Source organism: Gadus macrocephalus, chromosome 9 (assembly GCF_031168955.1).
Source record: "Gadus macrocephalus chromosome 9, ASM3116895v1".
NCBI lineage: Eukaryota > Metazoa > Chordata > Actinopteri > Gadiformes > Gadidae > Gadus > Gadus macrocephalus.
Window position 1 is genome coordinate 19,761,227 of NC_082390.1, and position 26,103 is coordinate 19,787,329.

Sequence of the window (26,103 nt, forward strand, 5' to 3'; positions counted from 1 at the left end):
CATCTAAGATATATATATATATATCGCTCTTCTTCTCTGGCTTTTATTGGCGTTTCGGCGCTCTGGTGACGGGGCAGCCAGCTGGCGACGATGAATGATGACGTACCCGAAACCGAGTGGCGTCTCATTTCATAGGGGAAAGATCTCAGCCCTTGGCCCTTACACTTGCAAGTGCTAGGGTTAAGACAAAGACAAAGCAAAAGGGGCAAGGGGAAGAATCGAGATTCGGCCCTATTATTTGCCTTGCGGAGCCAGCCAGTCCTGTCCTCCTATGCAAATTAGCCATGTGCGCCAATGTCAATTTGTTTGACGAATGAGTGCAGATCATGATTTGCAGATGCATATCAGTGAAACATTTTAACTAGCCTACTACATCACGCAACGTTCTTTTGTTCTCGGTAATTCCTTTTTTTAATTACATTTTAGGATTTTCTTTTGATACATATATATATTGGAGTGTAATCATGTCCTACTTGCTGTCGAAGCACTTTATCCAACAAGCAAAACCGTCTCTGCAATATGGCCAAAATGTATGGGAGTTCACTTTTTGATATGTCTGTGCTAAAAGCATACGGCTCCTTTAAATGAGCCGTTCAAAATTGAATGAGCGACTTGAGCGACAAAAGCGAACAGAAATATTCGCAGCGATTTTTTATGAGCGACCAAAGCGTCTTTGCAGCGCACACTCGGCAACAGGAATTGCTTTACGACAGTGTCACTCATTCAGAAAACAGGAAGTGCTTTACAGCAGTGTGGCACATATTCTACCGGGTAACCCATGGAAACAGATACGTAACATGGAGTTTTGTTTGTACGCGTGGGTAAGTTGAACTAGCTGAAATTAGAAATAATAACAATGCATAGCAATATAAAAATAACATAAATTAAACAGTTGGCTCAGCCGTGTAGTTTTAAAATAATGACGCAGTCCATGAGGAGAGCTTTGTGCCAGCCTTGCGTCCAGAAACTCTACCAAAGTAATGGTGATTACTATTATTATCCCTCTCTGTGTCATCATACGGCCAGGGAGCCAACAGCTACGGACAGCTGGGAAGGGGCGACGCGGAGGACCTGTCTGATCCTCGGCGGCTGGGTCCGGGTGCTATGCCCTCCGTGCCGCTCCGGGTCCTGCGGGGAGGAGGCGGCCACACGGTGGCTATCACAGGTAGGTGTGTGTGTGTGTGTGTGTGTGTGTGTGTGTGTGTGTGTGTGTGTGTGTGTGTGTGTGTGTGTGTGTGTGTGTGTGTGTGTGTGTGTGTGTGTGTGTGTGTGTGTGTGTGTGTGTGTGTGTGTGTGTGTGTGTGTGTGTGTGTGTGTGTGTGTGTGTGTGTGTGTGTGTGTGTGTGTGTGTGTGTGTGTGTGTGTGTGTGTGTGTGTGTGTTGGTAGATGTTTAGGTGGACGTGTTGTGGCGTAATACAGTGTTGCGATTCCAGAGGATGGGGAGGTGTGGTCGTGTGGGCAGAACCACAGGGGGCAGCTGGGGCTGGGCCACACGACAGACGTCTCCACTCTCCACCCCGGCCCCGCCCTCAAGCAGAGGGTCGTCAACGTGTCCTGTGGTTGGGATTTTACCCTTTTTCTAACCGGTAAGCCCTCGTTTTATATGAATGTCGGAACTTATACAGTAGGCCTACCAGCACTTGCACCATTCATCCATTTCATGACTGGGTTTCTAACAATGCAAGCTTAATGCAAATGGGTGGAGTGTTCCTTTAAATGTATGTGATAAATCCAAGGTGGGGAATGGGGGATTATCACTGCATGTGACCTGTTAAAGGTCCCATGACATGCTATATGTATTCTTTAATATAGGTATTAGTGGGCAACTAACACAGTATTCAAAGACGTTCCTGAAATGCAGCCGTGGTGCAGAGTTACAGCCACTCCGAGCCAGTCGCACATTGAGCTTCCCCCAAATGCGCTGTTTTGGTGTCTGTAGCTATAATGCAAATGAGGAGGAGCGAGGCGGGTCAAGGAGGAGGGTGGGGGTGTGGCCCTGAGCAGCTTGCAGCCACGGTACCATGCGCTCTGTTTACAGTGGATGTATCGCAATGGCGAGGCGCACACAGCCTTTAGCCGTAAATATTCTAGAACACACGGGAGTCCTGGAGCTCTATATCTAAATATTATCATATAGCCTACATAGATATATCATATAATATATATTATCACGGCCAAAAGCTGTGTGAGCCGATATTATGAATCTCAAACGACCTCGTTGGGTTCTCCAACGTTCCTGGTTCTTCAACGTCCTCATCAAAGTGAAGTAGACTGAACCGCGACAAGGAGGAGAAAGGGATCGTTGCCGGTCTTAGGAACCTCCGCCTCCGGCGGTGGTCCCTCAGCGGGGCTCAAGCGGGAGACATTCGCCGCCAACAATCCCTTTCTCCTCCATGTCGTGGTTCATGTGTTTGAGGGAGTCAAAGCCAAAGTTCCTTCCCCCCAATTCATTCTCAACCTTGGCTGTGATAACCCCCAATACGAGTCTCGTTGTAGAAATACCAGAGACGAGAGTCCGACGAGGAAGTGTACAACACTTGCGTTACAGTCCTGGAGCTCTATATCTAAATAATATCATATAATACATAGAAATCTGTATCATTTAATACACATTATCACGGCCAAAAGCTGTGTGCGCCTCCAGACGATATTATTAATCACAAACGACTTTGTCGGGTTCTGCGACGTCTCTGGTTCTTCCACTTTCACATCAACCTGAAGTCGACTGAACCGCGCGCTGCCTGCTGCCGGCTGCCCGCTGCCGGGCGATGGTGCCTCGCAGCAACCGGCGGCAAGTCGCAGTTCATGTACTTCAGCGAGTCAAAGCCAAAGTTCCTTTCTCCAATTCCTTCTCAACCATGGCTGAGATAACCCCCAATACGAGTCTCGTTGTAGAAATACCAGAGACGAGAGTCCGACGTGTTATGCGCCATATAACACTAAAAGCAGAACGGTTATCCAAATAATAAGGAAGTGTACAACACTTGCGTTACAGTCCTGGAGCTCTATATCTAAATAATATCATATAATACATAGAAATCTATATCATTTAATAGATATTATCACGGCCAAAAGGTGTGTGCGCCTCCAGACGATATTATGAATCACAAACGACTTTGTCGGGTTCTGCGACGTCTCTGGTTCTTCCACTTTCACATCAACCTGAAGTCGACTGAACCGCACGCTGCCTGCTGCCGGCTGCCCGCTGCCGGGCGATGGTGCCTCGCGGCAACCGGCGGCATGTCGCAGTTCATGTACTTCAGCGAGTCAAAGCCAATGTTCCTTTCCCCCAATTCCTTCTCAACCATGGCTCAGATAACCCCCACAACAGTCTCGTTGTGGAAATACAAGACACGTCAAAGAACCGGCAAGAAACACTTGCGTTACAGTTTGTGTATTCACACACACACACACACACACACACACACACACACACACACACACACACACACACACACACACACACACACACACACACACACACACACACACACACACACACACACACACACACACACACACACGTGGCGCTCGCACGGTCGAGTCTCATTGGTGGGCCAACGTCTCTGGGCGGGCCAGGCAGAGTAAGGGGAGGAGCTGAGATTCTTGGTGACGTCATGAATACAGACATTCCAAATCAGCGCGCTTGAGCCTCCGTTTTTTCAAAGGCGAGCAGAACAGCTAGTGCTTGTTTTACACCAAACGCAAGTTTTAGCCACTGGGGGACCATAGGCAGGCTAGGGGAACTCATATTTATGTTTAGAAAACCTCATAAATTGAGATTTTCATGTCATGGGACCTTTAACAAGTAACCCTGTAAACCTTCTGTAACCCTGTTAACCAGCCCGGGATAGCATTGACGTTGATGTCAACCTCACCGCTAGACCCCACTTAATCGTACACACTGCAGCCTTAAACAGTGATGGCTCTTAGCGCAGAACATGGCATGGGTTACCAACTAGGTCCAATGAGCAGGAATGTTTAGTACTAAATGCAATATCCAGTGTCCAGGAATGACTTTCGGAGCTGTTTTCTTGATGTTCTTTTGTGTTAACAGATTGTGGCCAGGTCCTGACATGTGGATCCAACGCTTTTGGGCAACTGGGTGTGGCCAAAACAAGCACCCACTCTGCAGAGCCAGTTCGCGTTGAGGTAAATTGCATGGCAAGCCTGATGTTAACTCAACTCAAGTTGTTTAAACAAATGCATTGAATAATAACGGGTAACCGGGCCAACATCAAGTCATTATATGACACGTATGGCATCTGAATGTCCACAGAGCCTTGGCGAGCCGGTGGTCAGTGTGGCAGCAGGACTTCGACATGCACTCGCTGTCACCGGTGAGCTCCCCTGCACCCCTTCAGTCACACCTAGACGTAGTCTGACCAGGCGTTATTTCCTGACTCTTTGCCCGTACTTCCTGCCCCCAGACAGCGGCTGTGTGTACCAGTGGGGGTTAGGTCTGTTGACCCACGCCAGGAGAGCAGTAGGCCCAAACTCGGTCCCGCTGCACTTTAACTCCCAGGTGCCCGTGCGTGTACCGGGTAATTTAAAGTTGGTTTGATCAGAATTTAAAATAAATATATAATTTTCTGTACCCATGTAATCATGTAACCAAAGCATGTGCTGGTTTCTCAAGGTTTGGATCATGTGACCGCACGTACAGTAGCTGCTGGATCTGCCCACTGCGTTTGCCTTACAGGTAAAGGCTTGTATACGCCGATCGTCGCACCCTAGTGACCGTGTTATAATTCATTCTATATCCTACTCAGAACCATTAAGAAATTCATGGTGTTGTGCTGTGTAGGTGGAGGTGATGTGTTTCTGTGGGGCAGTAATAAATATGGACAGCTAACTACAAACGACTGCTTTTCAACCTATCCTGCTCTTCTCAACCGCTCACTATTGGACGGAGAGGGTGCCACTCACGTGTGGAGCGGCTGGACTCACCTTGTGGCCAAAACAGGTGTGGCCAAAATAAAACAACATGTTTTTCATCATTTAGATTTAGTTTGTCTGTGAAATAAATGGTGTTCTGGTGACTTTCTTTCAGAGAGTGGAAAAGTGTTCACATGGGGAAGAGGGAATTATGGACAGCTTGGAAGAACAGAACCAACCAATCACAGTGCAGTACTGCAGTCAGATGACTCTCCAGTAGTAGAGGACGTCAAGGAGGTCTCGTTTCCTGGGAAGGTCGACGCCCTTTATGGGGCCGAACAGGTATATGTGACCCTTTTAAGTGTGATCTACATACTCATTATCATTAGAATAAAGGTCCTGGACAGAGAGGTCTTAATGTGAGACAATAGCACACAGCGTTAAAGCATTAGAACAGCCGTAGAAAACTAGAAATTGCATTTCCTGCAGAAAATGCGGTGAGTGTTGTAGTACACAGTGAGGTTGAAAATATTTTTTAATAAAGCCACATGGATTAAGACATAAAGAAACGTTAAATGCCTTTAATCAAGTGAAGGGATTTGAACAAAAGTTCAAAAGTCTAAATGGAGTAAACAATGTAAACATGCACAGCATTTAAGAAAAAGTAAATGGTTGGAAGCAAATAAAGTTACCGCTGAATGAAAAGCGCAAAGCATTGCTAAAAATGCAGAAATGTAAAATGAATTGAACTGAAGAATCTGAAACGTCGTGTGTGTGTGTGTGTGTGTGTGTGTGTGTGTGTGTGTGTGTGTGTGTGTGTGTGTGTGTGTGTGTGTGTGTGTGTGTGTGTGTGTGTGTGTGTGTGTGTGTGTGTGTGTGTTTAACAGAATAGAGAGCCGGTGCGTGATTAAAAGTAGCTCAATAACCGCCCAATCTGGCAACACTGACAACAAAATCTGTAAAGAAGCGCACGATTCCAAGCTATTCTGAATATTTTAAAAGGGTTAATGAATGGAGAATGGAGGAGTCTCTAGGTGAAAATTTGAGGAAGGAGATAGGTCCCAAAGTTTGTAGGGAATAATAAAGAAAGAAAGAATAAAACTTATGAAGAGCAATAGTTGAGCGCTGCGTGCAGCACTCACCTAATAAAACCAAAGCATACAAGAGTCTGGGATGCGATGGGCCTATTCTGCAGCCTTTCATGAGTGCAATTCATGCAAGCCACCAGAGGGCAGCAGACACCGACGGCTGTAGAAACCTGAGGTTGAAGAGTGCCGAGGCGTCTCTCTAAGCTGTAGGCTCAAATGGCTCCTCAGTGATGTACTAACCCGTATGATGGGGATTGCACATAGCACCGAGCAAATTGTCCCTTTACCACCGGCCCCCCCTAGTGAAAGGCCTCTCCCCTTTGGGCAATTATGAGTGAAAGGCCCAGGGGAGTGTTGCTGTGGACCTGTTGGTGTGAGCTGCATTGGGCTGTTGGGAGTTTACTGCCTTTAAAGAGGATGTCAGGGATGAGCCAGGACACAACGCTGGCCCTGTTCACAGATCACTGGTGCTTGTCAGGGAGCGGAGTTGCCTTGCGCACATAAAGCATGAAAGAAGATGGACTAGTCCGAGCGCACCATGAAGCTCCTGGCCCAACGCCCTCGTACCACGATACACACTCCTAAACGCCCACGGTCAGAATCTAGAAAAAACATATTTCCTACAAGGACAATGAAGAGGGCCTTGGTTATCATGTCTGATCCACTCATGGTTTAGAAACCCATGTTTATTTGGAGTGTGATACAGCGGCCGGCTGCATCACCCTTGGAAGAAAACGCTTGAATCATAGATCCTTTATCTATATATTTATATAGCACTTGGCCACTCCTCAGCCACAATGCTCATTTATTTAACTTTGAAGGCAGCGTTCAGACTGGCGCGTTGTAAAAAAGCAGTGTGTGTTGAAGGGGGTTCGTTCAGCTGATACAGCCCTCAGCGTCAGATGGAACAGCTGTTGCTGAGCAGTGGGTTTCAGATGAGATGTTGGGCAGATTTGTGGTAGAGCTAAAAGCGATGGATCATTTTTGAATATCTTGAATGGTGCTGCTTGCAATTTGGTTCTGTATTGTGTTACTTATCACCCAAACCTTATTGTCTCTGCAGATTGCTTGTGGGTCTGAGCACAATCTGGCCATTGTAGGTAAGTGCAATGTCTCACAAATGAACAATGTGCGCTTTGCCAATATCCATTTTGAGTGTTGCAACATCTATCTTGGCTACAAAATAAATGTACTTCAAATTGGTATTAATTGTCATGGACATTTTCCAGGATTTAAGTGCATCTGATGTATGGAAAAAGAATGCAGTCATGGCCTTATTGCAGTTATTTTTGCACTTTGTTTTGTTTTCCATCCCTCTACCTGGAGACAGATTGCTTAGGTGAAAAAAACAAAAGGGCTCTGGTCTTGTGTGTCATTGATTAGTTTGCCTTCCGCTGCTCAATACATCTTAAAGGGGTAGTTCGGAATTTTGGACATAGAGCCTGGGGCCTCATTACAGAAACTTCCTAACTCTGAAATCCTATCCTATCTTGAGATAGGAAGGCATTTTAATATTACAGAAGGAGGTTTCCTAACTTAACTTAGGAAGAAATCCTATCTTATCTTAAGATAGGAATTGAACCATTACAGAACTATCCTAAGTTAGGAATTTCTTAAGTTAGGCTCCCTAAGTTTGGTGGCCATACACCCTGTCCTAAGTTCAAAATAACTGAAAAAAATTGCATTTTACCAGATCAGGTTTGAACAAATTCTATATCCACCTAAAAAAAATGGTTTGTCTGAGATGAACACAAACAGATTAACGCAAAGCATTTTCTGAAGCACTACTCCTATTTTTTCAAGTTAATTAAAGTTTCAACACTGACCTCGTTATCCACATCAATGTCAACCCAGGAAAACCTCCTTAAGTCTGGCTGGCTTTGGAGGTATTTGAAAGACCAGCCTCTTTTGTATGACACCAGCTGCAGGGACAATACCTGTGGGCCCACTCTGCTGTCTGCTGTGACCTGTGTCCCCACTGGACTGGGACCTGTTTTATTTTTATCTTGAGGACAATCACTAATACGATCCCTGCTCGTGCTTCATAATGGCCATCCCCAGGAGACACACCGCTCCGTGCCTGCGCCGCTTCCTTCCATTCAGCCGAGCTCCAGGTCCAATCAGAGGAGAATCTGTGTGAACCGTGTGTGCGCTCCCTTCCTCCCAACATCCTGTTGGCCTCATGCTAAATCAGGGGTTCTCAAAGTTTGGACAGCTGAGGGCCAAATTAGGAACCCAAAATTTGACTGAGGGCCACCAAAGGAAAAAAAATCTGGCGGGAAACGCTGTCACCTCTGAGAGTGAGGTCCAGTGAGGAATGTTTCTGCGGGCCGCCATTGGCCCGCGGCATGGGCGGAGCTTGGGGGTGGCTTTCGGGACTGATGCTCTGAATCTCACGTCAAAAGCCCCGGATCTTTTTTAAGCTTTTGAAGTTATGAAAACCCTGACATGTTCCCTCATGTTTCAATTGGTAGTGATTTTCACCTCTTGAAATTGATTTATTTTCATTTTGAAAGAAACAACACATGGAAGCAATGGAAAATGCCATCTCTCGTTCGGTTGTTTAGAACGGTTGCAAGGAAACCGTGACGTTTTCTAAACATTCACGTCTCTCAGCAGTCTTGTTAAAGTAGCCTCAGGGTGTGTAACAAACATTACCATGGACATTAGAAATTATTTTTCTAAACCAACATCCAGTGATACCGTAGCAGCTGCAGCCCCTGCCAATGACCTGTCAAATGTTTCAGGTCAATGAAAAATTACCTTGATGCGCGCTGGCCGGGAGCAGTAGTGCTGGTGCTAGTGCTAAATAGCCTGCATCGGCTAGCTAGGCTGCTATGATAATTACTCCTTCACACAAAATAGATTACCAGCGTTGTTTAAAATGTCAGAAATCCGTTTTTTCTGATTGTGATTCTGTCCCAGCCGATATTGTACAGTGTTGTGTGTTACCAAATGTTGCCTTAAATTAAATGTTGAGGTCGACTGAATATCATGAAGAGGTAAAAAATATCCATGTCTGACATATCGGTTATTTTAAACTCAAACTTTATTAACGATTTAGACAAGAAATGTACAGATATCGCGTTGCTGCATTCGCTGTTTGACCAGCAGCCAACATGTTAACGATGTTACCGACGATGAGTGGCTGGTTACTGTCTTGTTTACTTTTAGCTTGCGTCCATATCCACATTTATTAAACCCCTTTTTAAATGAGTTCCAACAGAGTGATAGATGCGGACAATCCTCTAAAACAATGTAGTACTTATTTGTGTGCACATGTATAATACTTCAGTGCATTATCATTATTATTTTAAATTCAAAAAAATTTAAATGATAATGCACTGATATTTCAGTGAGTGAGTAGGCCTAATGATGTTGTTAATCTTGTTTCACAATACTTTGCATTTGTAATGTTTTCTTTCCGTTAAATAGAGTTGCCTTATGGGAGGAACCTTTCAGTCTCTTCCTTTTTCTTTAAAAAAAAAGAAGAAAAAGGCAATTAACATAAATAATAATAATACATTTAATTTAGAGGCGCCTTTCAAAACACCCAAGGTCGACATGACATGGCACTTTGAATCTACTGAAAGTTAGTCTCAAATTATGAGTCTAAATTTTCCCATTGTAGTTTGCATAAAATTCTCTAGAAGTCAATAGTTAAGTGGTTATTGTTTCTTTCCATTAAATTTTATTGTCTTGAGCAGGCCCTGCAACTGAAAATGTAGGCTATGAATTAGAAGTGATTTAGGATTTGCCAAAGTCCAGCAGGTCACCCTAAAATGGACTAGAATGCAGGAAATCGCATTTTAGTAGGGGTGTGACGATACACTCTGCTCACGAGACGAGACGAGACACGATATTGGGTTCACGAGAACGAGACGAGACGAGATTTTAAGAAAACTACAATGACAAAATGTATGACTGGACCAACAGACTTTTATTTAACCAAGTTGCACGTGCATTTTGAAATGTTTTATTATAACTCTTTACATGCATGAAATTGAAACTAAAACTAAAATTTATAAAAGTTGAAGTAAAATAAATTAAATAATTCTCTTTTTTTCAACAATATTATGTGCAAAACCAAATCAAAGTACCCAAAATGCTGCCAAACAAATGATTTAAAAGTGGCGGGGGCATCTTCGACGGTAATACGGGTATTTTCCGACGTCATTCTGGCTGTCTTTAGCTGTGTTCGAAATCGTTCCCTATACACTCACTCACTATTCCCTATATAGTGTTCATGATATAGTGCACTATATAGGGAACGTACAAACGAGAATTGGGACACTACGCTGAACATTTCGAAACGTCATTTGCGTCAGTAAATGCGCCGGGTATTTGTGTGACGTGATGCGCCCACATCATCTAAACAAACCGGGCTGGAGGCATAGGTTGTATTGATGTTGAATGTTACATTTCCTTGTCCAAGTTTTTTTAAATTAATTTTGAATGTTAAATATTCTATGTTAAATCCCAAATAAAATGTTGACATTTCTAAACACAAGCCGGAGGCTCCATCATTAAATGTATTCGTTTTCGCAGTTATTCAGCTTCTTCTTCTCCTCCGGAAAAACACGACCGCATTGCATTGTGGTATACGGGAGTAACATGTAGGGTACATCGTATGTACACTCAAATTTTGGGTATTTTAAGTGCACTATATAGTGCATGAAATGAACCACTGAGAATTCGAACACCACTACAAAATGGCGAGCACCCTATATAGTACACTATCCGTGATAGGGAACGATTTCGAACACAGCTTATGGCTGCTTCCCCTGCTTCCCCTCCTTCTCCTCGTCTTCTTCTTTTCCTTTTACAGGTTCTGGCATACTAGATGTAGCAAAGGCGCATTACTGCCCCCACAGGCCACAAATAGAAGTTTGGATAGCTCACAAATCTCGCGAGACAGATTTTTAACGCGACGGGTAATATCGTCGAGATCTCGTGACACGAGATCTCGTCACACCCCTACATTTTAGAAATTCTAATTTTTCTGAGGGAGGACCCCCAGACCCCCCTCTGGGCTAAGCCCCGGATGTACACAAAGTCTGCCTCAGCCTCTGCGGGCCGAACTTTGAGAACCAATGTGCTAAATAAATAAAAAAGGCATCAGAACCGGGTTGGAGGGCTGAGAGAAGAGTGCTGCTATTCCTGGTGCTGAAGTAGGACAGGCGAGGGAAGCGGGGAGCAGGGGGCGAGGGGTGAGGGCGTGAGGCAGCCAAGGGCTATCTGTTGCTGCCAGCCCTCCACCCCTCTGCCAATTTACACCTGAGAGAGTTGTCTCCGCCGCCGCCGCCGCCCGGCGCAGAGTCGGCTGGCGTCACGCGGTGCGAGAGGCACGCTGAGATCAGACGGTGCGCGGCGTTGGGCTCTGCCGCTCAGCGGATACAGGCCCCGGGTATCCGCTGTTTTTCCGCTGGGTATCCGCATCTCTTATACTCCGGCTGTTCTGTCTAAATGACCCACCTATATTGAACTATCATAGCCCCATTAGGTTCCACAGGGAGTGATGCAAGCACCTGTTTAGATTACCCATACTGAAGCCTTAAGGAGGAACGGCTGAGCCCACAAATATAACTCACTTTATTTAAACTGATGCTGGTTTCGTGGGGTCCGCAGTGATCAGCTGTGGCTTCTGTCTTGTTTACCGGGCGATGGCCTTGGATCTTCTCTGAGCTTCTTTTCTTTCTTTGTCACACCGCTTTGTTGTGCGAGGAGCATTTGTGCAGGCTCTGCGTTGCCATGGAAACACCAATGTGCTGTATTCCAGTCAGCGTGTCCATGAATTAAGCCTTTCAAACACTTCTTTTTTTTCTTACTGACGAGAGATTTCAATGCGTGTCATTGATGATAGTAATCAGGATGTTAACTGAACCCTTTCTCTGCCTCACCCTTTTGGTACAGAATAAACTGATGTTTGTGTAATGCATAGAAAATGGCTGGCAGTAATTCACGTTGACATAAGCTGCTGGCGTGACATCTTGGTGGTTTCTGCAGAAAACATATGCGTTGGTTGGCAGCCCTAAAGCCACTGCTATACCATTATTCTATAGAACCAGCCCTTGATCTTATAGAAAGAACCGGAAACCAAGAAAAATTCAGAAACGTGGAAAAAGAAATGCACCAATTTAAAAGGGCACAACTGTGCAACAAGGATAACTTGAAGATGTGTTACCCTTGAGAAAGCAGGCTCCCTTCTGTTGCCATGGCGATGCAGCCTATTAGGTAACTGTGTTGCCATGGCACGTGTCTCCTCAGTGATGCAGACCTGACCACACCCACTAACAAGCTCACCAGCTGAGAACATGGAGAGCTCCGTTACTGGGCCGGTGTCAGCGCTGTGCATAGTGAGAGGGGCGCTCTGTTTGATTCAAAGCAGCTGGATTGAAACAGGTTGTTACAGGTTATAGGCTAATGATTGTTGTGTATTTTTGTCCGGGCTCACAGTTTAGAAGCCAAACCTCAGACTCCTGGCTAACCAACACTCTGTCTGCTTCTCAGGGAACCGTCTCTTCTGCTGGGGCTGGAACGAACACGGGATGTGTGGCGACGGCTCACAGACGGATCTCCCCCGGCCGCAGCCCGTCTCCGCTCTCAGGCCCGTTGTGATTGGCTGTGGAGCGGGCCACTCTTTGGCCCTGTGCGCGGTGGAACGGTGATGGCCGCGATAATCTGAAGCTGGCCGTGTGCGATTATCGAACATGGAGCCCATCAGAGAGACGTTGATGGCACAAAACAAACGACTCCAAAGTAACTATGCAATACTGTGCTCGATAAGGTTGACCTGCTGCAAAGGCCTTTTTGTGTGGGAAGTCTCACACACCATAAACACTCACTGGTTCAGCTGGAGGGGGCATTATGTGAGGTGTGGAATGGACCATTATGTCCCTTATATCATCCTTTCAGTTTGATGGACGTGATGGGAGAGGGCGGCTTTGGCCGTTCATATGCCCCCCCCCACACCCCTTCTCATTGTTGGCCTGCCATATTCATCTTCTCCAATTGAGCAGGGCAGTTATGAACGGTTGGGGGGGAGGTTGAGCAGAGGTGGGAGAGGGTCCATGTCGCGATGTCACAGGCTTTATTGCGGTGATCTTCAGTGTCAACCGGCACTCAATCTAGTGGTGGTCCACCCTCTGTACTGGGACTCTCATGGCCATGGTGATTTACTGCCAATGTATAGACCCACTGTAGTCGCTGTGCTTTCTCTGGGCCTGCCAGCTGTCATTAGCCCTCGTCACATTTGATGGATATGATGACTGTCAGTCGAAAGGCCCTCCATCATATGGAGTGGTTTATGTTTGTAGTAAACATTTTATCTTGCATGTCTTGCATTTTTACATGTGCAATATTGTTGAAAGCATTTTCACCATCAAGTTCAATGTCAAATTTATGAAAATGCCAATTTATTATTTGCTTCCCGGAGTGGTTCAAGAGAGTTAAGTCAACACTTGTTGAAAAAGGATGACGTCGGTGTAGTTTTTATTTTTCACTATTTATTGTACAAGCCTGAATTTCCATTGGTCAGAAAAAGTCACAAGAGAAACCCTTAAACAACAAACTGATTGAAACGAGCACTTAATCACCACCTTAACTAACTTCAAAAAGCACGGTGCTCTGGAAACAAACAGTCTGACGTTCCTCTAAACGGCACACATTAGTCAGCCACCGCTAGAGAGATCAACCTCATCAATGACCCGTTGCCACGGTTTTTCTCCTTGTCCTCCGCAATATTGGTCGGTTACCAGCTCCCTCCCTGCACTGGCTCTCAGTGGCACGCCCACATATGTGATTCCTGTTTGCATACTGATCTTATTCTGGGATGTTGGCAGTGTGTTGCAGTGGTTTGATTCGAAATGTTGGTCCATGACCAATCGAGTAGCTCTTTCAACGGCACGAGCTACGAGTTAGCTTACAGTGTGTGTGTGTGTCGGTGTTGATATGTCCTTTGGATATTGAAGGCCAATCGGGGTCTCCGTGTAGGCCTGTTCGCCCTTTGGGTAGGCCATTTGTAGTGGTTCAGCGATGATATGAGTGAATGGTTTATAAATCAGTACATATTTAAAAAAATCTTCAGTTAGTCGTGTTTTTCAAGCGGAAGGGTTTTGAAAAACAGAGGCACTTCTCCAATGTATTTATATTCTGCAATTGTTTTTGTTGTTGATCAAATGGGAGTGCATAAAGAGCAAAACAGGCCAATTTCACACGATTGTCGGTTAAAAAAAGGTTATGTATAATAATTACAATGGCAGTAACTGTTATTGTCGTCTGAAATAGACAAGAATGTTAAAATGTCAACATCTAATCATGTTGAATGTATATTTGCTAAACAAACAGCATATTAGGTCATGTAAGAATACCAATATTAAAATCACTCCATTTTACTGCCTCACAAATACTGCTATTATTTAATTAGATTAAGTACAACCTCTATTTCTATTATACCTATTCAATGCCCAACCAACGGATTAAGATGTGAAAGTTCACTAGTGCAAAAAAGCATATTTGAATATAACAAAAAAAGTGCAAGTTAATTTCTTGTTTTCTACTTTCAGGCGGCCATGAAGTGACACTGGTATTCTAGGGTGATGAACACTGAGCAACTGTACATTGTTAAGCTTCATTTTCTTTTTTGCCTGAAGATGCACACATATAGTTGATGATCACGCAAAACATTGGTATACACAACTTCAGCACACAAAAGCAGATATAGAAATATACAGCACTGGCACACACCAAAAATGGCACACAAAGTTACAACACAGTAACCAGTCACAGATACTGATCTACGTAAGGCTTGACAACAAGACTCTCTGCTACATCTATGCTGAGTTTGGGATGTACAGGTTGTCAATGTTACACCCCTTCTCCAAATACTGAGAGACACACACACACACACACACACACACACACACACACACACACACACACACACACACACACACACACACAGTCCCACACTAGAGCTGTATTAGGTAGGGGCTGGGCTGTTATGGGTCATACACATAGTGGTTGGTACACCATGGTTCATTACACAAACTGATTCTGTTGCTGGTCTGCTCCGTGGCGCTCGGTGGGTCTCTATAAACATATAAACAAATAAAACAATAAAAACAAAACAACACAAAATAAATTATTACACCGATGAACGTTTGAATAGCGACATTTGATGGGGGTGACGGAGCGGGTGGAGAGGGTGGAGGGATGGACGACCAGCCCGTTGGTCGCGGCGAGGGGAGCATACTGGCGTTGGTCTCTCATGGTAAACGTGGGGTTTACCATGTCCTCCCCATGCTGTAGGCCTCAGACCAACGCGTGGCCGTCTGTGTGCGGAGGTCTACGGTACACAGGGCGGTCCACATGCTGCTCATGCTGTTCTACAGGTGGAGCTACCGAGAGGTCTGGAGGTTCATGCGTTAGTGTGCGCTCATGCTCTCACGCCCCCCCCCACCCCCCACACACACACACACTCTGCCGCTCCCTGGAGCTGCACCGTGGCGTTAGTTGGGTTAATGGTTAATGGCGGACACTGGCCAACCGTGAGGAGAAACCAGCTCCCACTGGTTTAGCGAGCCGAAGTGTACCCTGGTGCTGTTGAATAAAAACACATTCTAAAACACCCGTTGTGTACAAAATTTATTTCATGCATGGAACTGTATTTACATATCTTTTTTTATTTCAATACTGTTGCATAAATGTAAAATACATGCATTAACTTTTTCCAAAGAGTTCACATCCCCTAATTAATTGTATTTTTTTATTATTGTTTAACCTTAAATTGCATTGAGTTCACCTGCATCTCATTACATAAAATCTTCACAAGATCATTTTTTTATGTCCATTAATTACCACAGCAATAGTCAAAACTCATGAATGTAAAAACAATGCTCAAACAGAATGAGATATTTTATGAATTACTCAAGCTATATTATAGTCGTTAACATTTTTTATGTGTCATCTTACAACTTGTTAAAGTGCCCGAAAAGACGTGTGCATATATAATGGGGTGTTATCAAATGTCTGTATGTGACGTATTGATGCTTGGGATCAACACAGCGGTCAAATATACCCTTTAGGAGACATAATATTTCAGGTCAATATTATGGTTGGTGTCATTGTTGGCTCTATAGAGTTCCAGGCTCCATCTCTCCTACTGGCTGCTTTGCTTAGGAACACAACCCTCCCTGTCAATCCAGATATAACCGGTTCATAGACCTCAACTTAAAACCTACCCTTGTTACATCCATGGGATTAATTATTTTGATCAAACTGTCAGAGGATATGTATGTGTGATTGCACCACATGCAATAAAGCACTCATTGCACTGTTATGAGCACAAGATTGAATATGTTGATGCTACAATGTGGGCACTCATGCTTTCCCTCCTACATTCGTTCAACAACTCGTATGTCCTTCCAATATATGAAGGCACAGCACAAATGTAATGGTCAAACATTGTTTCAATTGAGAGAAGTCACTGCAATGAGCGCAGTGTTTCTCGTGGCTGGTTTGTAATACTGTCTTAAAGTGAGTGAGTGAGTGACGCTCATAACAGCGCCAGTTAGCTTTATGATAAAACATGTTCAATGTGGCTATTTTTTTTGTTGAAGCCCCAGTCAAAATATACACATTCAATTTGTATAATATTTGGGGGAAAGGCAAAGGATGGTAGCTACATAAAAATCTTCTGCTTTGATTGAGTCTCTTTTGTAAAGCTGTTTCAAAATGCATAAAATGAAGAAACTCCTTTGAATGAAAACAAATTTAAAAAAGTTTTTTTTCCATACAGTTACTGCAATACAGTGAGCTTCTGGAGCAACATATCATGCGGTTCATGCAAACGGACAGATGTTCCTCTGTTGACATTATATTATTCATCACTAGTATCAGTAATTGCCATCATTTTCATTTTGCATCTTACATCAAGAACATCGTGTTCATAAATTTGGATTGCCACTCATTTAATAGCAGTTCTTGTCTTGGTTTTTTTGCACTCATGGAATAAAAACGTCTCTACTTTGCAACATACAAAGCACTTTGGAGAAGTTCCCTTAACAGCTGGCAAAAGTATCCCTCAGATACGTTTTCAAAGCCACATATTGTTATTGTTCAGCATATATATGTATATATATATAGATATATATAAATAAGCAAAATGAGGGGGTGTCACATCTTATGAAATCGTTTTCTTTCACAAGTGTTTCAATTAGCAGATGAGATCTGAAGGGTTACAGGCTGAGACAGCGAGAGATCAGAAGCAACCGAGCATCAGGCAGAGAATAGAGATGTCAGAGAAGGAGATGGGGTCTAGACTCTACTGAAATGACCCATGCAGAGTGGCACGATGACTCTTTATGTCTTTATAAGTCGAGGTTGGGATGACACCCAAGGAAAAGGGCCAATTGGGGGGAACTCTAGCAAGGGTCGGATACAGAGTTACTGGATGGAGGTGGCGGTTGAAAAAAAGGTGCAAGAACGAAGGTTTTCCAAAGAAAACGATTTAGACGGGAAAAGGTTGAGGAGAGGTGTGGTGGGGATGAAAGCTCACACCTGAGTCCGCTGCATTGTTTCTGTGGGTCAACCATGCTACATAATGGATGGGATGGGAGAATGTGAGTGTTGCATTAGACAGGGCGGGCTGCAGGGCAGGGCGCACACCGAGGACACTCCTGAAGCGTCCTCGCTCATGCCAGACATGCTGTTAAGACTCCAAGGCTTTTCATAACCTTTGGTTGGAAAACAGAGAACGTTCTGAGTACACTGCTGCCACCGCAATGCTGCTGCTGCTGCTGCTGCTGCTGCTGCTGAATCCATGAACACAATGGCTCTGGCGCTTTCATCTTTTGATTAGGCTACACCTGTTGCTTTCTTGGTTCTGACTCAAAGTAAACAGGTCAGCACAGACTTGGTATTTCTATATAAATGTAGATGGTTAGTCTCCATGCGTTTGAGCGCATCAGGAGTCAAAAATAAATAAACAAATAAATATAAAATAAAACAGACTGCATGCACCAGGTGGTATTTGGGATGGTTTCAGAGTTTGACACTCGTTCTTTTTTTAGTTCCAGAGGCATGGGTAGAATCTACAGCAGGTTCACTCTGTATGCAAAAATAGATGTGCTTGTTGCACATATGTAATCAAAGTTCAACTCAAATACACAATTCAATGTGCTGCTATGGGTGTGCTTATGGGTTCGGAGGGGGGCTGTACAGCTGACATACCAAACCTCACACTGAAGCCTTTTCTAGAAGGCAAACGAGTCGCCATGTTTTTTTAACCCAAATGTTATTTTTTCTCCTTCAACCTACAAACTGTTGACTCGTAAACAAGGTGGTTTTAGTCAGCAGTGCTGCTGGTGTCATTAGAAGGATGCCACTGGACAAGCGGCCATGTTGTTTCCATGTGTGTTGTGCTCCTAAACCATCCTGATAACACCGTCCCAAGACACACATGCATCATTATGCAGCAGAGCAACGATTCCCTGGTTGGGGAGTCAAACACATACACACATCGCTGACCACGTGTAGCACACAAATACCTCCGTAGGCGTTTAGAACAACACATTGTTGTTTATATAAAACTCTGAAAATATTGTTTCTTGGGTTTCTTTTTCTTCTCTTTTACATAAATAAATAGTGGTAAGCAATATGAATGGATTAAAAAAATATATCATGTCGCTGGGGAACACTCCTTGGTTAATCTTTGTGGCGATTGTGCTTGGGCTTGGGGTGTTCTAAAGACTGGGAATATGTGCGAATTGTTAGACACGGTATTCATGCGACCGATGCGAGGAGAGGGGAGGACGGGGGAGTCGAGAGAGGATAAAGCTAAACCGAGGTTTGACGTTGTGGTTCGTGTGTGTTCATGTGTGTGTTCACGTGTATGTGTTCGTGTGTAAGTGTCTTTGTTGGGATTAATCGAGGTGAGATGCCTCGCCAAGATGAGAGAGGGAACATGCAAGAGAGAGAGGGAGAGAGAGAGAGAGAGAGAGAGAGAGAGAGAGAGAGAGAGAGAAGGGCGAAAGGGAGCAGCATCCCGTCTATGGTGTCAGTGTCTTACGGTGGCCTGTGATTGGCTGTTACTGTACGTACCCCTCCTCCCTTTGCCCCCGGCGTGGCTGGGCCGCTCCGCCTTGGGCACCAGGTAGCAGGGCCGCTCGCCGTCGGCGGGGTTGAAGGTCTCCTCGGGGGAGACGGCCTGGTCGATGTGGGGGCAGTCCTCGTCCGCCAGAGCCGCGTCGGCCGCCTCGCCGTTCAGCTTGGACTCTGGGGGGCCGGGGGGAGGCGCGGAGGAACAGACACAAACAGGACTCGTTGGGGGTCGGCTCGGCTCAGGAGGTAGAGCAGGTTGACTCGGAACCGGATGCTTGCTAGTTCGAGCCAAAACAGATCCATGCCTCCAGTGCGGGGATTGTCTTGAGTCGAGAGGCTGAGAGTCTTATATAATCATTGACAATGCACTCCAAAATACCATGGTATCTACCATACCAAGTGTACATGTGGAAAGACATAGCAGCGGTATTTCATTTAGCTGCCTCATAAGTCATGATACCATGTTATGCTCGATGTGTGTATAAAGCGTACTCACTATGCTGCCAGTGATATATATAACTTTCATCTCCAATGACAATACACCGAATGTGAAAGTAAACCCACAGTAATGTGTTTTTAATGCCCTCTGCACGATTGTTGCGTTGTGATGTATTCCAAGGATAGCGGCTCCAGCCGTGGGCCTTAAAAGGAAGGGTGAGTGAGTCACTGCGCTAAGAACTGCAGAATCAATAGCTGCTATCCTCAGGCCCATCTTTACGTTCTCCCATTCAGCATCAGAGATGCCAGCCATCACACTGTCCATTGATTCATCAGATACGTGTTCATTTGTTTAACCCGACCCCTGACTCATCCATTAGCGTAAGAAGACCAGGAGGCTCCCGCACCTAGGGGGGAACACCACACAGAGGGGCCACATGAGCTCTGAGCTCTGATCAAAGAGGTCCTACCTTGGAACTTGATCTCAAAGACGTCGTCGTGGGCGATGGGGCTCTGGTGCTGGGAGCTGATGCTGGACTTACAGTAGTCGGGCGAGCCGGGCCGTGGGGCCCGCGGGATGTGCTTGTTCTTCTTCTTGGGCAGCTTCTGCTTGGCCATGGCCAGGGAGTAGTACATCCCGAAGTTGTTGACAATGACGGGCACTGGCATGGCGATGGTGAGCACCCCGGCCAGCGCGCACAGTGCCCCCACCAGCATGCCGGAGGTGGTCTGGGGGTACATGTCGCCGTAACCCAGCGTGGTCATGGTCACCACCGCCCACCAGAAGCCGATGGGGATGTTCTTGAAGTGAGTGTGGTTGCTGGCGTGGGGGTCGTTGGGGTTGGCGCCGATGCGCTCGGCGTAGTAGATCATGGTGGCGAAGATCAGCACGCCCAGCGCCAGGAAGATGATGAGCAGCAGGAACTCGTTGGTGCTGGCGCGCAGCGTGTGGCCCAGCACGCGCAGCCCCACGAAGTGGCGCGTCAGCTTGAAGATGCGCAGGATGCGCACGAAGCGGACCACGCGCAGGAAGCCCAGCACGTCCTTCGCCGTCTTGGACGACAGGCCGCTGAGGCCCACCTCCAGGTAGAAGGGCACGATGGCCACGAAGTCGATGATGTTCAGGGCGTTGCGGACGAAGTCCAGCTTGTTGGGACAGAACGTGATCCGCATGAGGAACTCGAAGGTGAACCAGGTGACGCAGACGCCCTCGATGTAGGTGAGGAACGCCACCGTCTCCATCTCGGAGTAGACGTGCTCCACCGTCACGTTGTCCACCGTTTCCACCTCGGTGCGGTTGACGATGGGGTTGAAGGCCTCGTGGGTCTCCAGGCAGAAGGTGGTGATGGAAACGAGGATGAAGAAGAGCGAGGCCAGAGCAATCCACTGAGGAGGAGACGGGGTTGGAGAGAGAGGAGGAGGGGGGAGGGGTGGAGAGTGGGGGGAGAAGATGAGAAGAACATGAAGAAACCTGAGAACAGTAACACCCACACACACACACACACATACACACATACACAGACACACACACACACACACACACACACACACACGCTGTAATCAAGCTCAGATGCCTGGTAACGATTCCTAGCAAGAAGCACTGAGATGAATCCATTATCTGAGACTATGAGGGGCCTACTTTGGTAATGACATTGAAACACAATGTAACCCCACACTCCCTCCTACCATAACACCCCCCCCCCACACACACACACACACACACACACACACACACACACCATGCCCATTCAGTATACATGTGCCCACTTATTATTTGGGTCCATGTTCCCGCCCTGAGCCTTGGTTCGGAAGGCTCACTGTACACAGGGGATGTGAGCGGTCATTACAGCAGGAGCCTCTCCTCCCTGGAGCTGACTCAAGGTCAGGCCGTGTTCAAACACTGCCTCACAGACTGTACCCACCTCACAGAGAGACCTGATCGGAGTCTGAGCAGGAGCGCAGCGCGCACAGAGCACAGAGCACAGAGCACAGAGCACAGAGCACAGAGCACAGAGCACAGAGCACAGAGCACAGAGCAGCGTCCATTCAAGGGCCTGTTGACTCAACTGTTGGCTGTTGGAAATAAGTATCCTGATCAATGGATCATGCGTATGTATGTACAAACTGATCATGAACTCCATATTTCATGAATAAGAGTCAGTAACCCATCCTCCATACATAGAGCTGCTCTCCTCTCAACTGCTCCCATTGGAATAAGGAGCTTGTTTGGATGTATGGGGGGGCGGTCTTCTCCGTGGCTATAACTCACATGTCAGCGTGCCAGCCGGTGCTCTGTGGGCTAATGAGTGCGAGTGAGGACATGTTATCTCTCCATCCATGCTGTAATTGCATAATGGGATCGGAGGAAGGCGACCAGAGAAGTAGTGCTTCGTGCCAGGGCAAGTCAGGGCTTGAAGAGGTGAGAGGCGTGGATGCTCACACTCACACACACACACACATAAACAGGGGCCCTTGCAGACACACACACACACACACACACACATGCACAAAGACACACACACACACACGCAGGTGCCCTCGCAGACACACAAACACACACACACAAACACACACACACTCACACAAACACGCACACACACGCCCAGGTACAACGCACACACACACACACGCAGGTGACCTCGGCACACGCACACACACAACAACGCAGGTGCCCTCACACACATGCAGAGACACACATGCACACACACAAACACAAACATACAGACACAGGTCTACACACAACACAAATGCGTACACACGTACACCTAAGCACACAGGCATGCCTGCAGGCAAACCACACGCACACAATCACATCTGTGCACCCAACACACACACACACACACACACACACACACACACACACACACACACACACACACACACACACACACACACACACACACACACACAAACATATACACACACACACACACACACACACACACACACACACACACACACACACACACACACACACACACACACACACACACACACACACATATACACACACACACTCATATCACATGCTCAGATGTATATCCAGTATCATTGCCCTGCTAAGGCAACCTCCAAAGAAAGCAGCAGCAGAGTGACATGTCTAATATCCATAAACAGCCCATAAATAGTCCTGTTATCGACTGGCTGTCAGGGCGGGCTGTACTCTAATCTTGATAAATGCTCTTTCCACTCCGCCCACTTAATCATGGTTTTCCACCATCTCGCCGTTAACGCATGCAACCCAAAGTATGTGTACAGCAGCAGCCACCTGAATAATATATTTTGTTGTTAATTGATTCTAAAACGAGTTGTTGAATTGCTTAACATAACACAGAGGCCAATTAGCAATGACCAATTAGCTAGGACGTTTCCTGGTGCCAGGAACCAACCGAGCCAGCAAGAAACGATCACGCTGCTTGTTATATGATGCAAAGAAGATGAAAGCGTTCAGCTCAGCTCTGATTTGCTGTTTACAGCAGCACTGGGGTCTAAAGACCCCAGTTTAACAACACTATTGAAGAATGTTCACAGTGGGAATCACCTCACACACGCTCTGGTTTTCTAATGATGACATCTAGAAAGTCTCCTCCTGATCATGTTGCAGTGAGGGGAACTCCAGTTCTACGAGATCTTTCTTTAGCAACCGTCTGCCCGCTGTGAATACAGTGTGGAATAAATCCAGAGGTTCACGTCAGATTAATCTCCTTTGTAGACTTAGCTGTGGCAGTCCCCAGTGGGGTCTGGGTCCCCTCAGTGATACGGAGTCAGTACAGGCCTACAGTGAGCTGAATCCAACTGAAACGGAGGGAAACTGGTCCTCATTAATAAACCATGCCACCGTAGCGGGGGTGTATTCATGGTGTGAGACCTACGGGTCGACACCCTATCAGCGCGGCCGTCTGCCGAACCAGCAGGCCTGCTGGGCGTCTGAGGCAGGCCAAGTCCTAAGTCCTCTCACCGTTGGACCGATGAGGAAGCCTCTGCCTAACTGGAGGACTGCCCACAACAGGTCCCAGAATCCCACCTCTGACACCAGTTCTGTCTGGAGGTCTGCCAAGGCGTGGAGCCAGGGTCCGGGGCGGTTCGTTTGTGGCTGACCTATTTATCCACGCTGCCAGCCAGGCCAGGTGCTGTCGTCCTGGAGGTGTCTTCTCAAACCCAATGAGGGGGTTATTGGGTTTGAGGAGACACCTCCAGCCGCCACACCCCAACCCCCGACATCAGGCATAACTTCCATGGAGGGCAGCTTGGGGGAGTCTGGCAGTGGGGGAGGGAATAAGGGGGGGGGGGGTATTGAGGGAGAGGGGGTAATGATTCACATGCAAATAGATTCCAACAGATGAAGTCATTGGTCGATGTTTTCCCCCTCTCTACCTAGAGAGCGGCAGACTCTTCAGGGAGGGCCATTTCAAGGTCGACCCCCCCCCCCCCCACACACACACACACACACACACACACACACACTCTGAAACCACGTGCTCGTGCTTCTGCTTCTGTCCAGAAACTGAAGACTGGGGATTCTTTACAGTTACTTGTTTCAATGTGTGCGGGTTTCGAATTAACAAAAACAGAAACACTAAGGCACCGGGCCTGTAACACACTCACCCTTGCATATTTGGAGGAGTAGGGGTCCTCAAACAGAGCCCAGACCCGTCTCTGCCACCTGCCCCACGAGCCGCCGTGCCGGACCCCCGCCGTGTCCCCCAGCGCCAGTCTCCGCGTCATCTCGTCCGCCTCGTCCACCTCCCCGTGCTCCACGTCCTGCTCGGTGGGGTCATCGTTGCCTAGGTCCAGCAGGGCCCCCCCGGCGAAGCTGTCGAGGGCCTCCTCGGCCTCCCGGTGCTGGCGGTACGTCATCCAGCAGCATGGCTCCACGTCCGTCTCGTCGATGCCCCAGAAGGCCAGCTCCTCTTCGTAGAGGGGACCGCACACGTCCGCGGGGCAGTGCAGCTTACCTGTTCGGTAGTAGTTGAGGATGTGCGCGAAGACGCCCGGGTGTCGGTCGAAGAAGAACTCCTCGATGTTGGCGTCATAGTCAAAGTGGTTGGGCGCGTCGGGCTCGGCCAGCCAAGACAAGCGGGTGCCAGGTAGGGTGCGCAGGGTGCTGCGGTAGGTCTGATGTCGGATCCCTCCCACGTTTATAACAATGCGATCCTTGTCGTCGCTCAAGCCCATTGCGTCCCCTAGGCATTTCTCCTATAAGTTCCCTTCATCACAACGGCAACTCTCCGCGCAGCCGAACGCATGCATGCAACACATGCAGCAGCACCCAGTGGACGAGCGGGGAGAGGCGCACCTAGAGCAGAGAAGGAGCTACTAAAAAAACATCCGTCTGTCAGCGATAACGACACAATGATGCTGACAATGCATTGGGGAGCTCTCCTTCGACCCACCGTCTGCTATTAATTCCACCCAATATCTCTCCGAGCGCCTGCGTGTGTGTAGATTACGCACGCCGGGTTCAGTCGCTGGGCTCCCTGGAGGGGTTGAACTCTGAATCTAAAACGAGTGTCGCCGATGGTCTCACATTCAGAACGGTCGTCTCATCATCGGTGTATCCAACAAACCCCGACTGTGCTTGTTCAAACGGGTTCCACCTCAATATATCCACGGCATGGACCGGGAGGAGGAGAGGCAATATATCACTCAGCTGTTGACATTCACAGCAAGGTGACCGCGGTGCTGAAGGGACAGCGCCTGGTCCAGAGCCCGGAGACACAGGGACGCACCGTCTCCTGGATCACTCCCCTCCTGTTGCCGACCAGTTCATCCACCCGATGGCGAGCCCGCTTCCTCCTTCCAGGACGGAGAAGGAGAAGAGACAGTGGATCGATTATCTCCACGTCTTTATCCTAATGACAATTTATGTTTCACAGAAAGGGAAAGCATCTCTTTCCATTCATGGGTCTCCTGCTGTCTGCTCCCTTGTTGTGCACACCTAGACCCGATCCTGTCTGTTCCGTGTATCTCACACTCCTCTTGTGAGGCGGTGAGAACGAGGCGCGCAGCAGATGGGAGGGCAGGCAAACAAAAGACTAAAGGCTGCTGAGCACCAAGTCGGCTTCTGATCGCTGTTCATCTGAGTTGTGGTTCTTCAGACAAGCTTGTCCAGCGGAGAACATCCTGGAGCAGATTGATGAACAAAATAAACTGTTGAATACTCCCATGTAGGATTGTGTTCCTGTGTGTGAGGCGGTGTGTCACCAGAGAGGTGTGTCCCTGCTGAAGCATTACGCGATTCGACCTCTACCATTCAAGAATCAGATTTTAACGCTTTGTTCCGATGGCAACAACGTTACGCACCAAATGGACTCGACGTACTATTGACAACAACTCTTTGTCTCAATTATTGATAATTAAGAACTTTGGGTAATGATGATGTGTTATTGAATGCATTACGCCTCCCAAGCTGTCCGCCTAATGAGCCCCCATTAGAGGAGCTGCCAGCAGAGTTCGCTGTCGGGTCAGATAGGAAACTGCCTCTGGCTCTGCTCCTTTAGTTCTACCTCAGGGGCAAATCTTTTCATTCCGGTGAAGCTCTTAGTAAATATATTTTGATTTAACTTGTCAAGGGCCTTCTTTCTTTCTTTCTTTCTT

General features: G+C 47.0%; 2 protein-coding genes across 5 annotated transcripts; one reads left to right on the plus strand and one right to left on the minus strand.

Moving 5' to 3' along the window:
* Positions 1-620: 620 nt before the first annotated feature.
* On the plus strand, positions 621-14,372 carry sergef (secretion regulating guanine nucleotide exchange factor). 2 transcript variants are annotated; one of them, XM_060061281.1, is made up of 11 exons: positions 621-821; positions 1,027-1,165; positions 1,435-1,587; positions 4,059-4,153; positions 4,281-4,341; positions 4,432-4,545; positions 4,641-4,703; positions 4,809-4,967; positions 5,055-5,221; positions 7,031-7,067; positions 12,478-14,372. In XM_060061281.1, exons 1-11 carry the CDS (start codon positions 798-800, stop codon positions 12,633-12,635), a joined length of 1,170 nt encoding a protein of 389 aa, XP_059917264.1. In that variant the 5' UTR covers positions 621-797; the 3' UTR covers positions 12,636-14,372. The 2 variants fall into 2 exon arrangements, with proteins under 2 accessions (XP_059917264.1, XP_059917265.1); XM_060061282.1 differs by lacking the exon at positions 12,478-14,372 and adding an exon at positions 8,029-9,422 and having other exon boundaries at positions 662-821.
* Positions 14,373-14,537: 165 nt separating this feature from the next.
* kcnc1b (potassium voltage-gated channel, Shaw-related subfamily, member 1b) lies at positions 14,538-26,103 on the minus strand. Of its 3 annotated transcripts, none has more exons than XM_060061279.1 (4): positions 24,112-26,103; positions 19,977-20,892; positions 19,069-19,242; positions 14,538-15,057 (listed from the first exon to the last, which is right to left on the minus strand). In XM_060061279.1, the coding sequence occupies exons 1-4, from the start codon at positions 24,679-24,681 to the stop codon at positions 14,948-14,950; spliced, it is 1,770 nt and encodes a 589-aa protein (XP_059917262.1). In that variant the 5' UTR covers positions 24,682-26,103; the 3' UTR covers positions 14,538-14,947. The 3 variants fall into 3 exon arrangements, with proteins under 3 accessions (XP_059917262.1, XP_059917261.1, XP_059917263.1); XM_060061278.1 differs by having other exon boundaries at positions 14,538-17,702; XM_060061280.1 differs by lacking the exon at positions 19,069-19,242 and having other exon boundaries at positions 14,538-17,727; positions 19,999-20,892.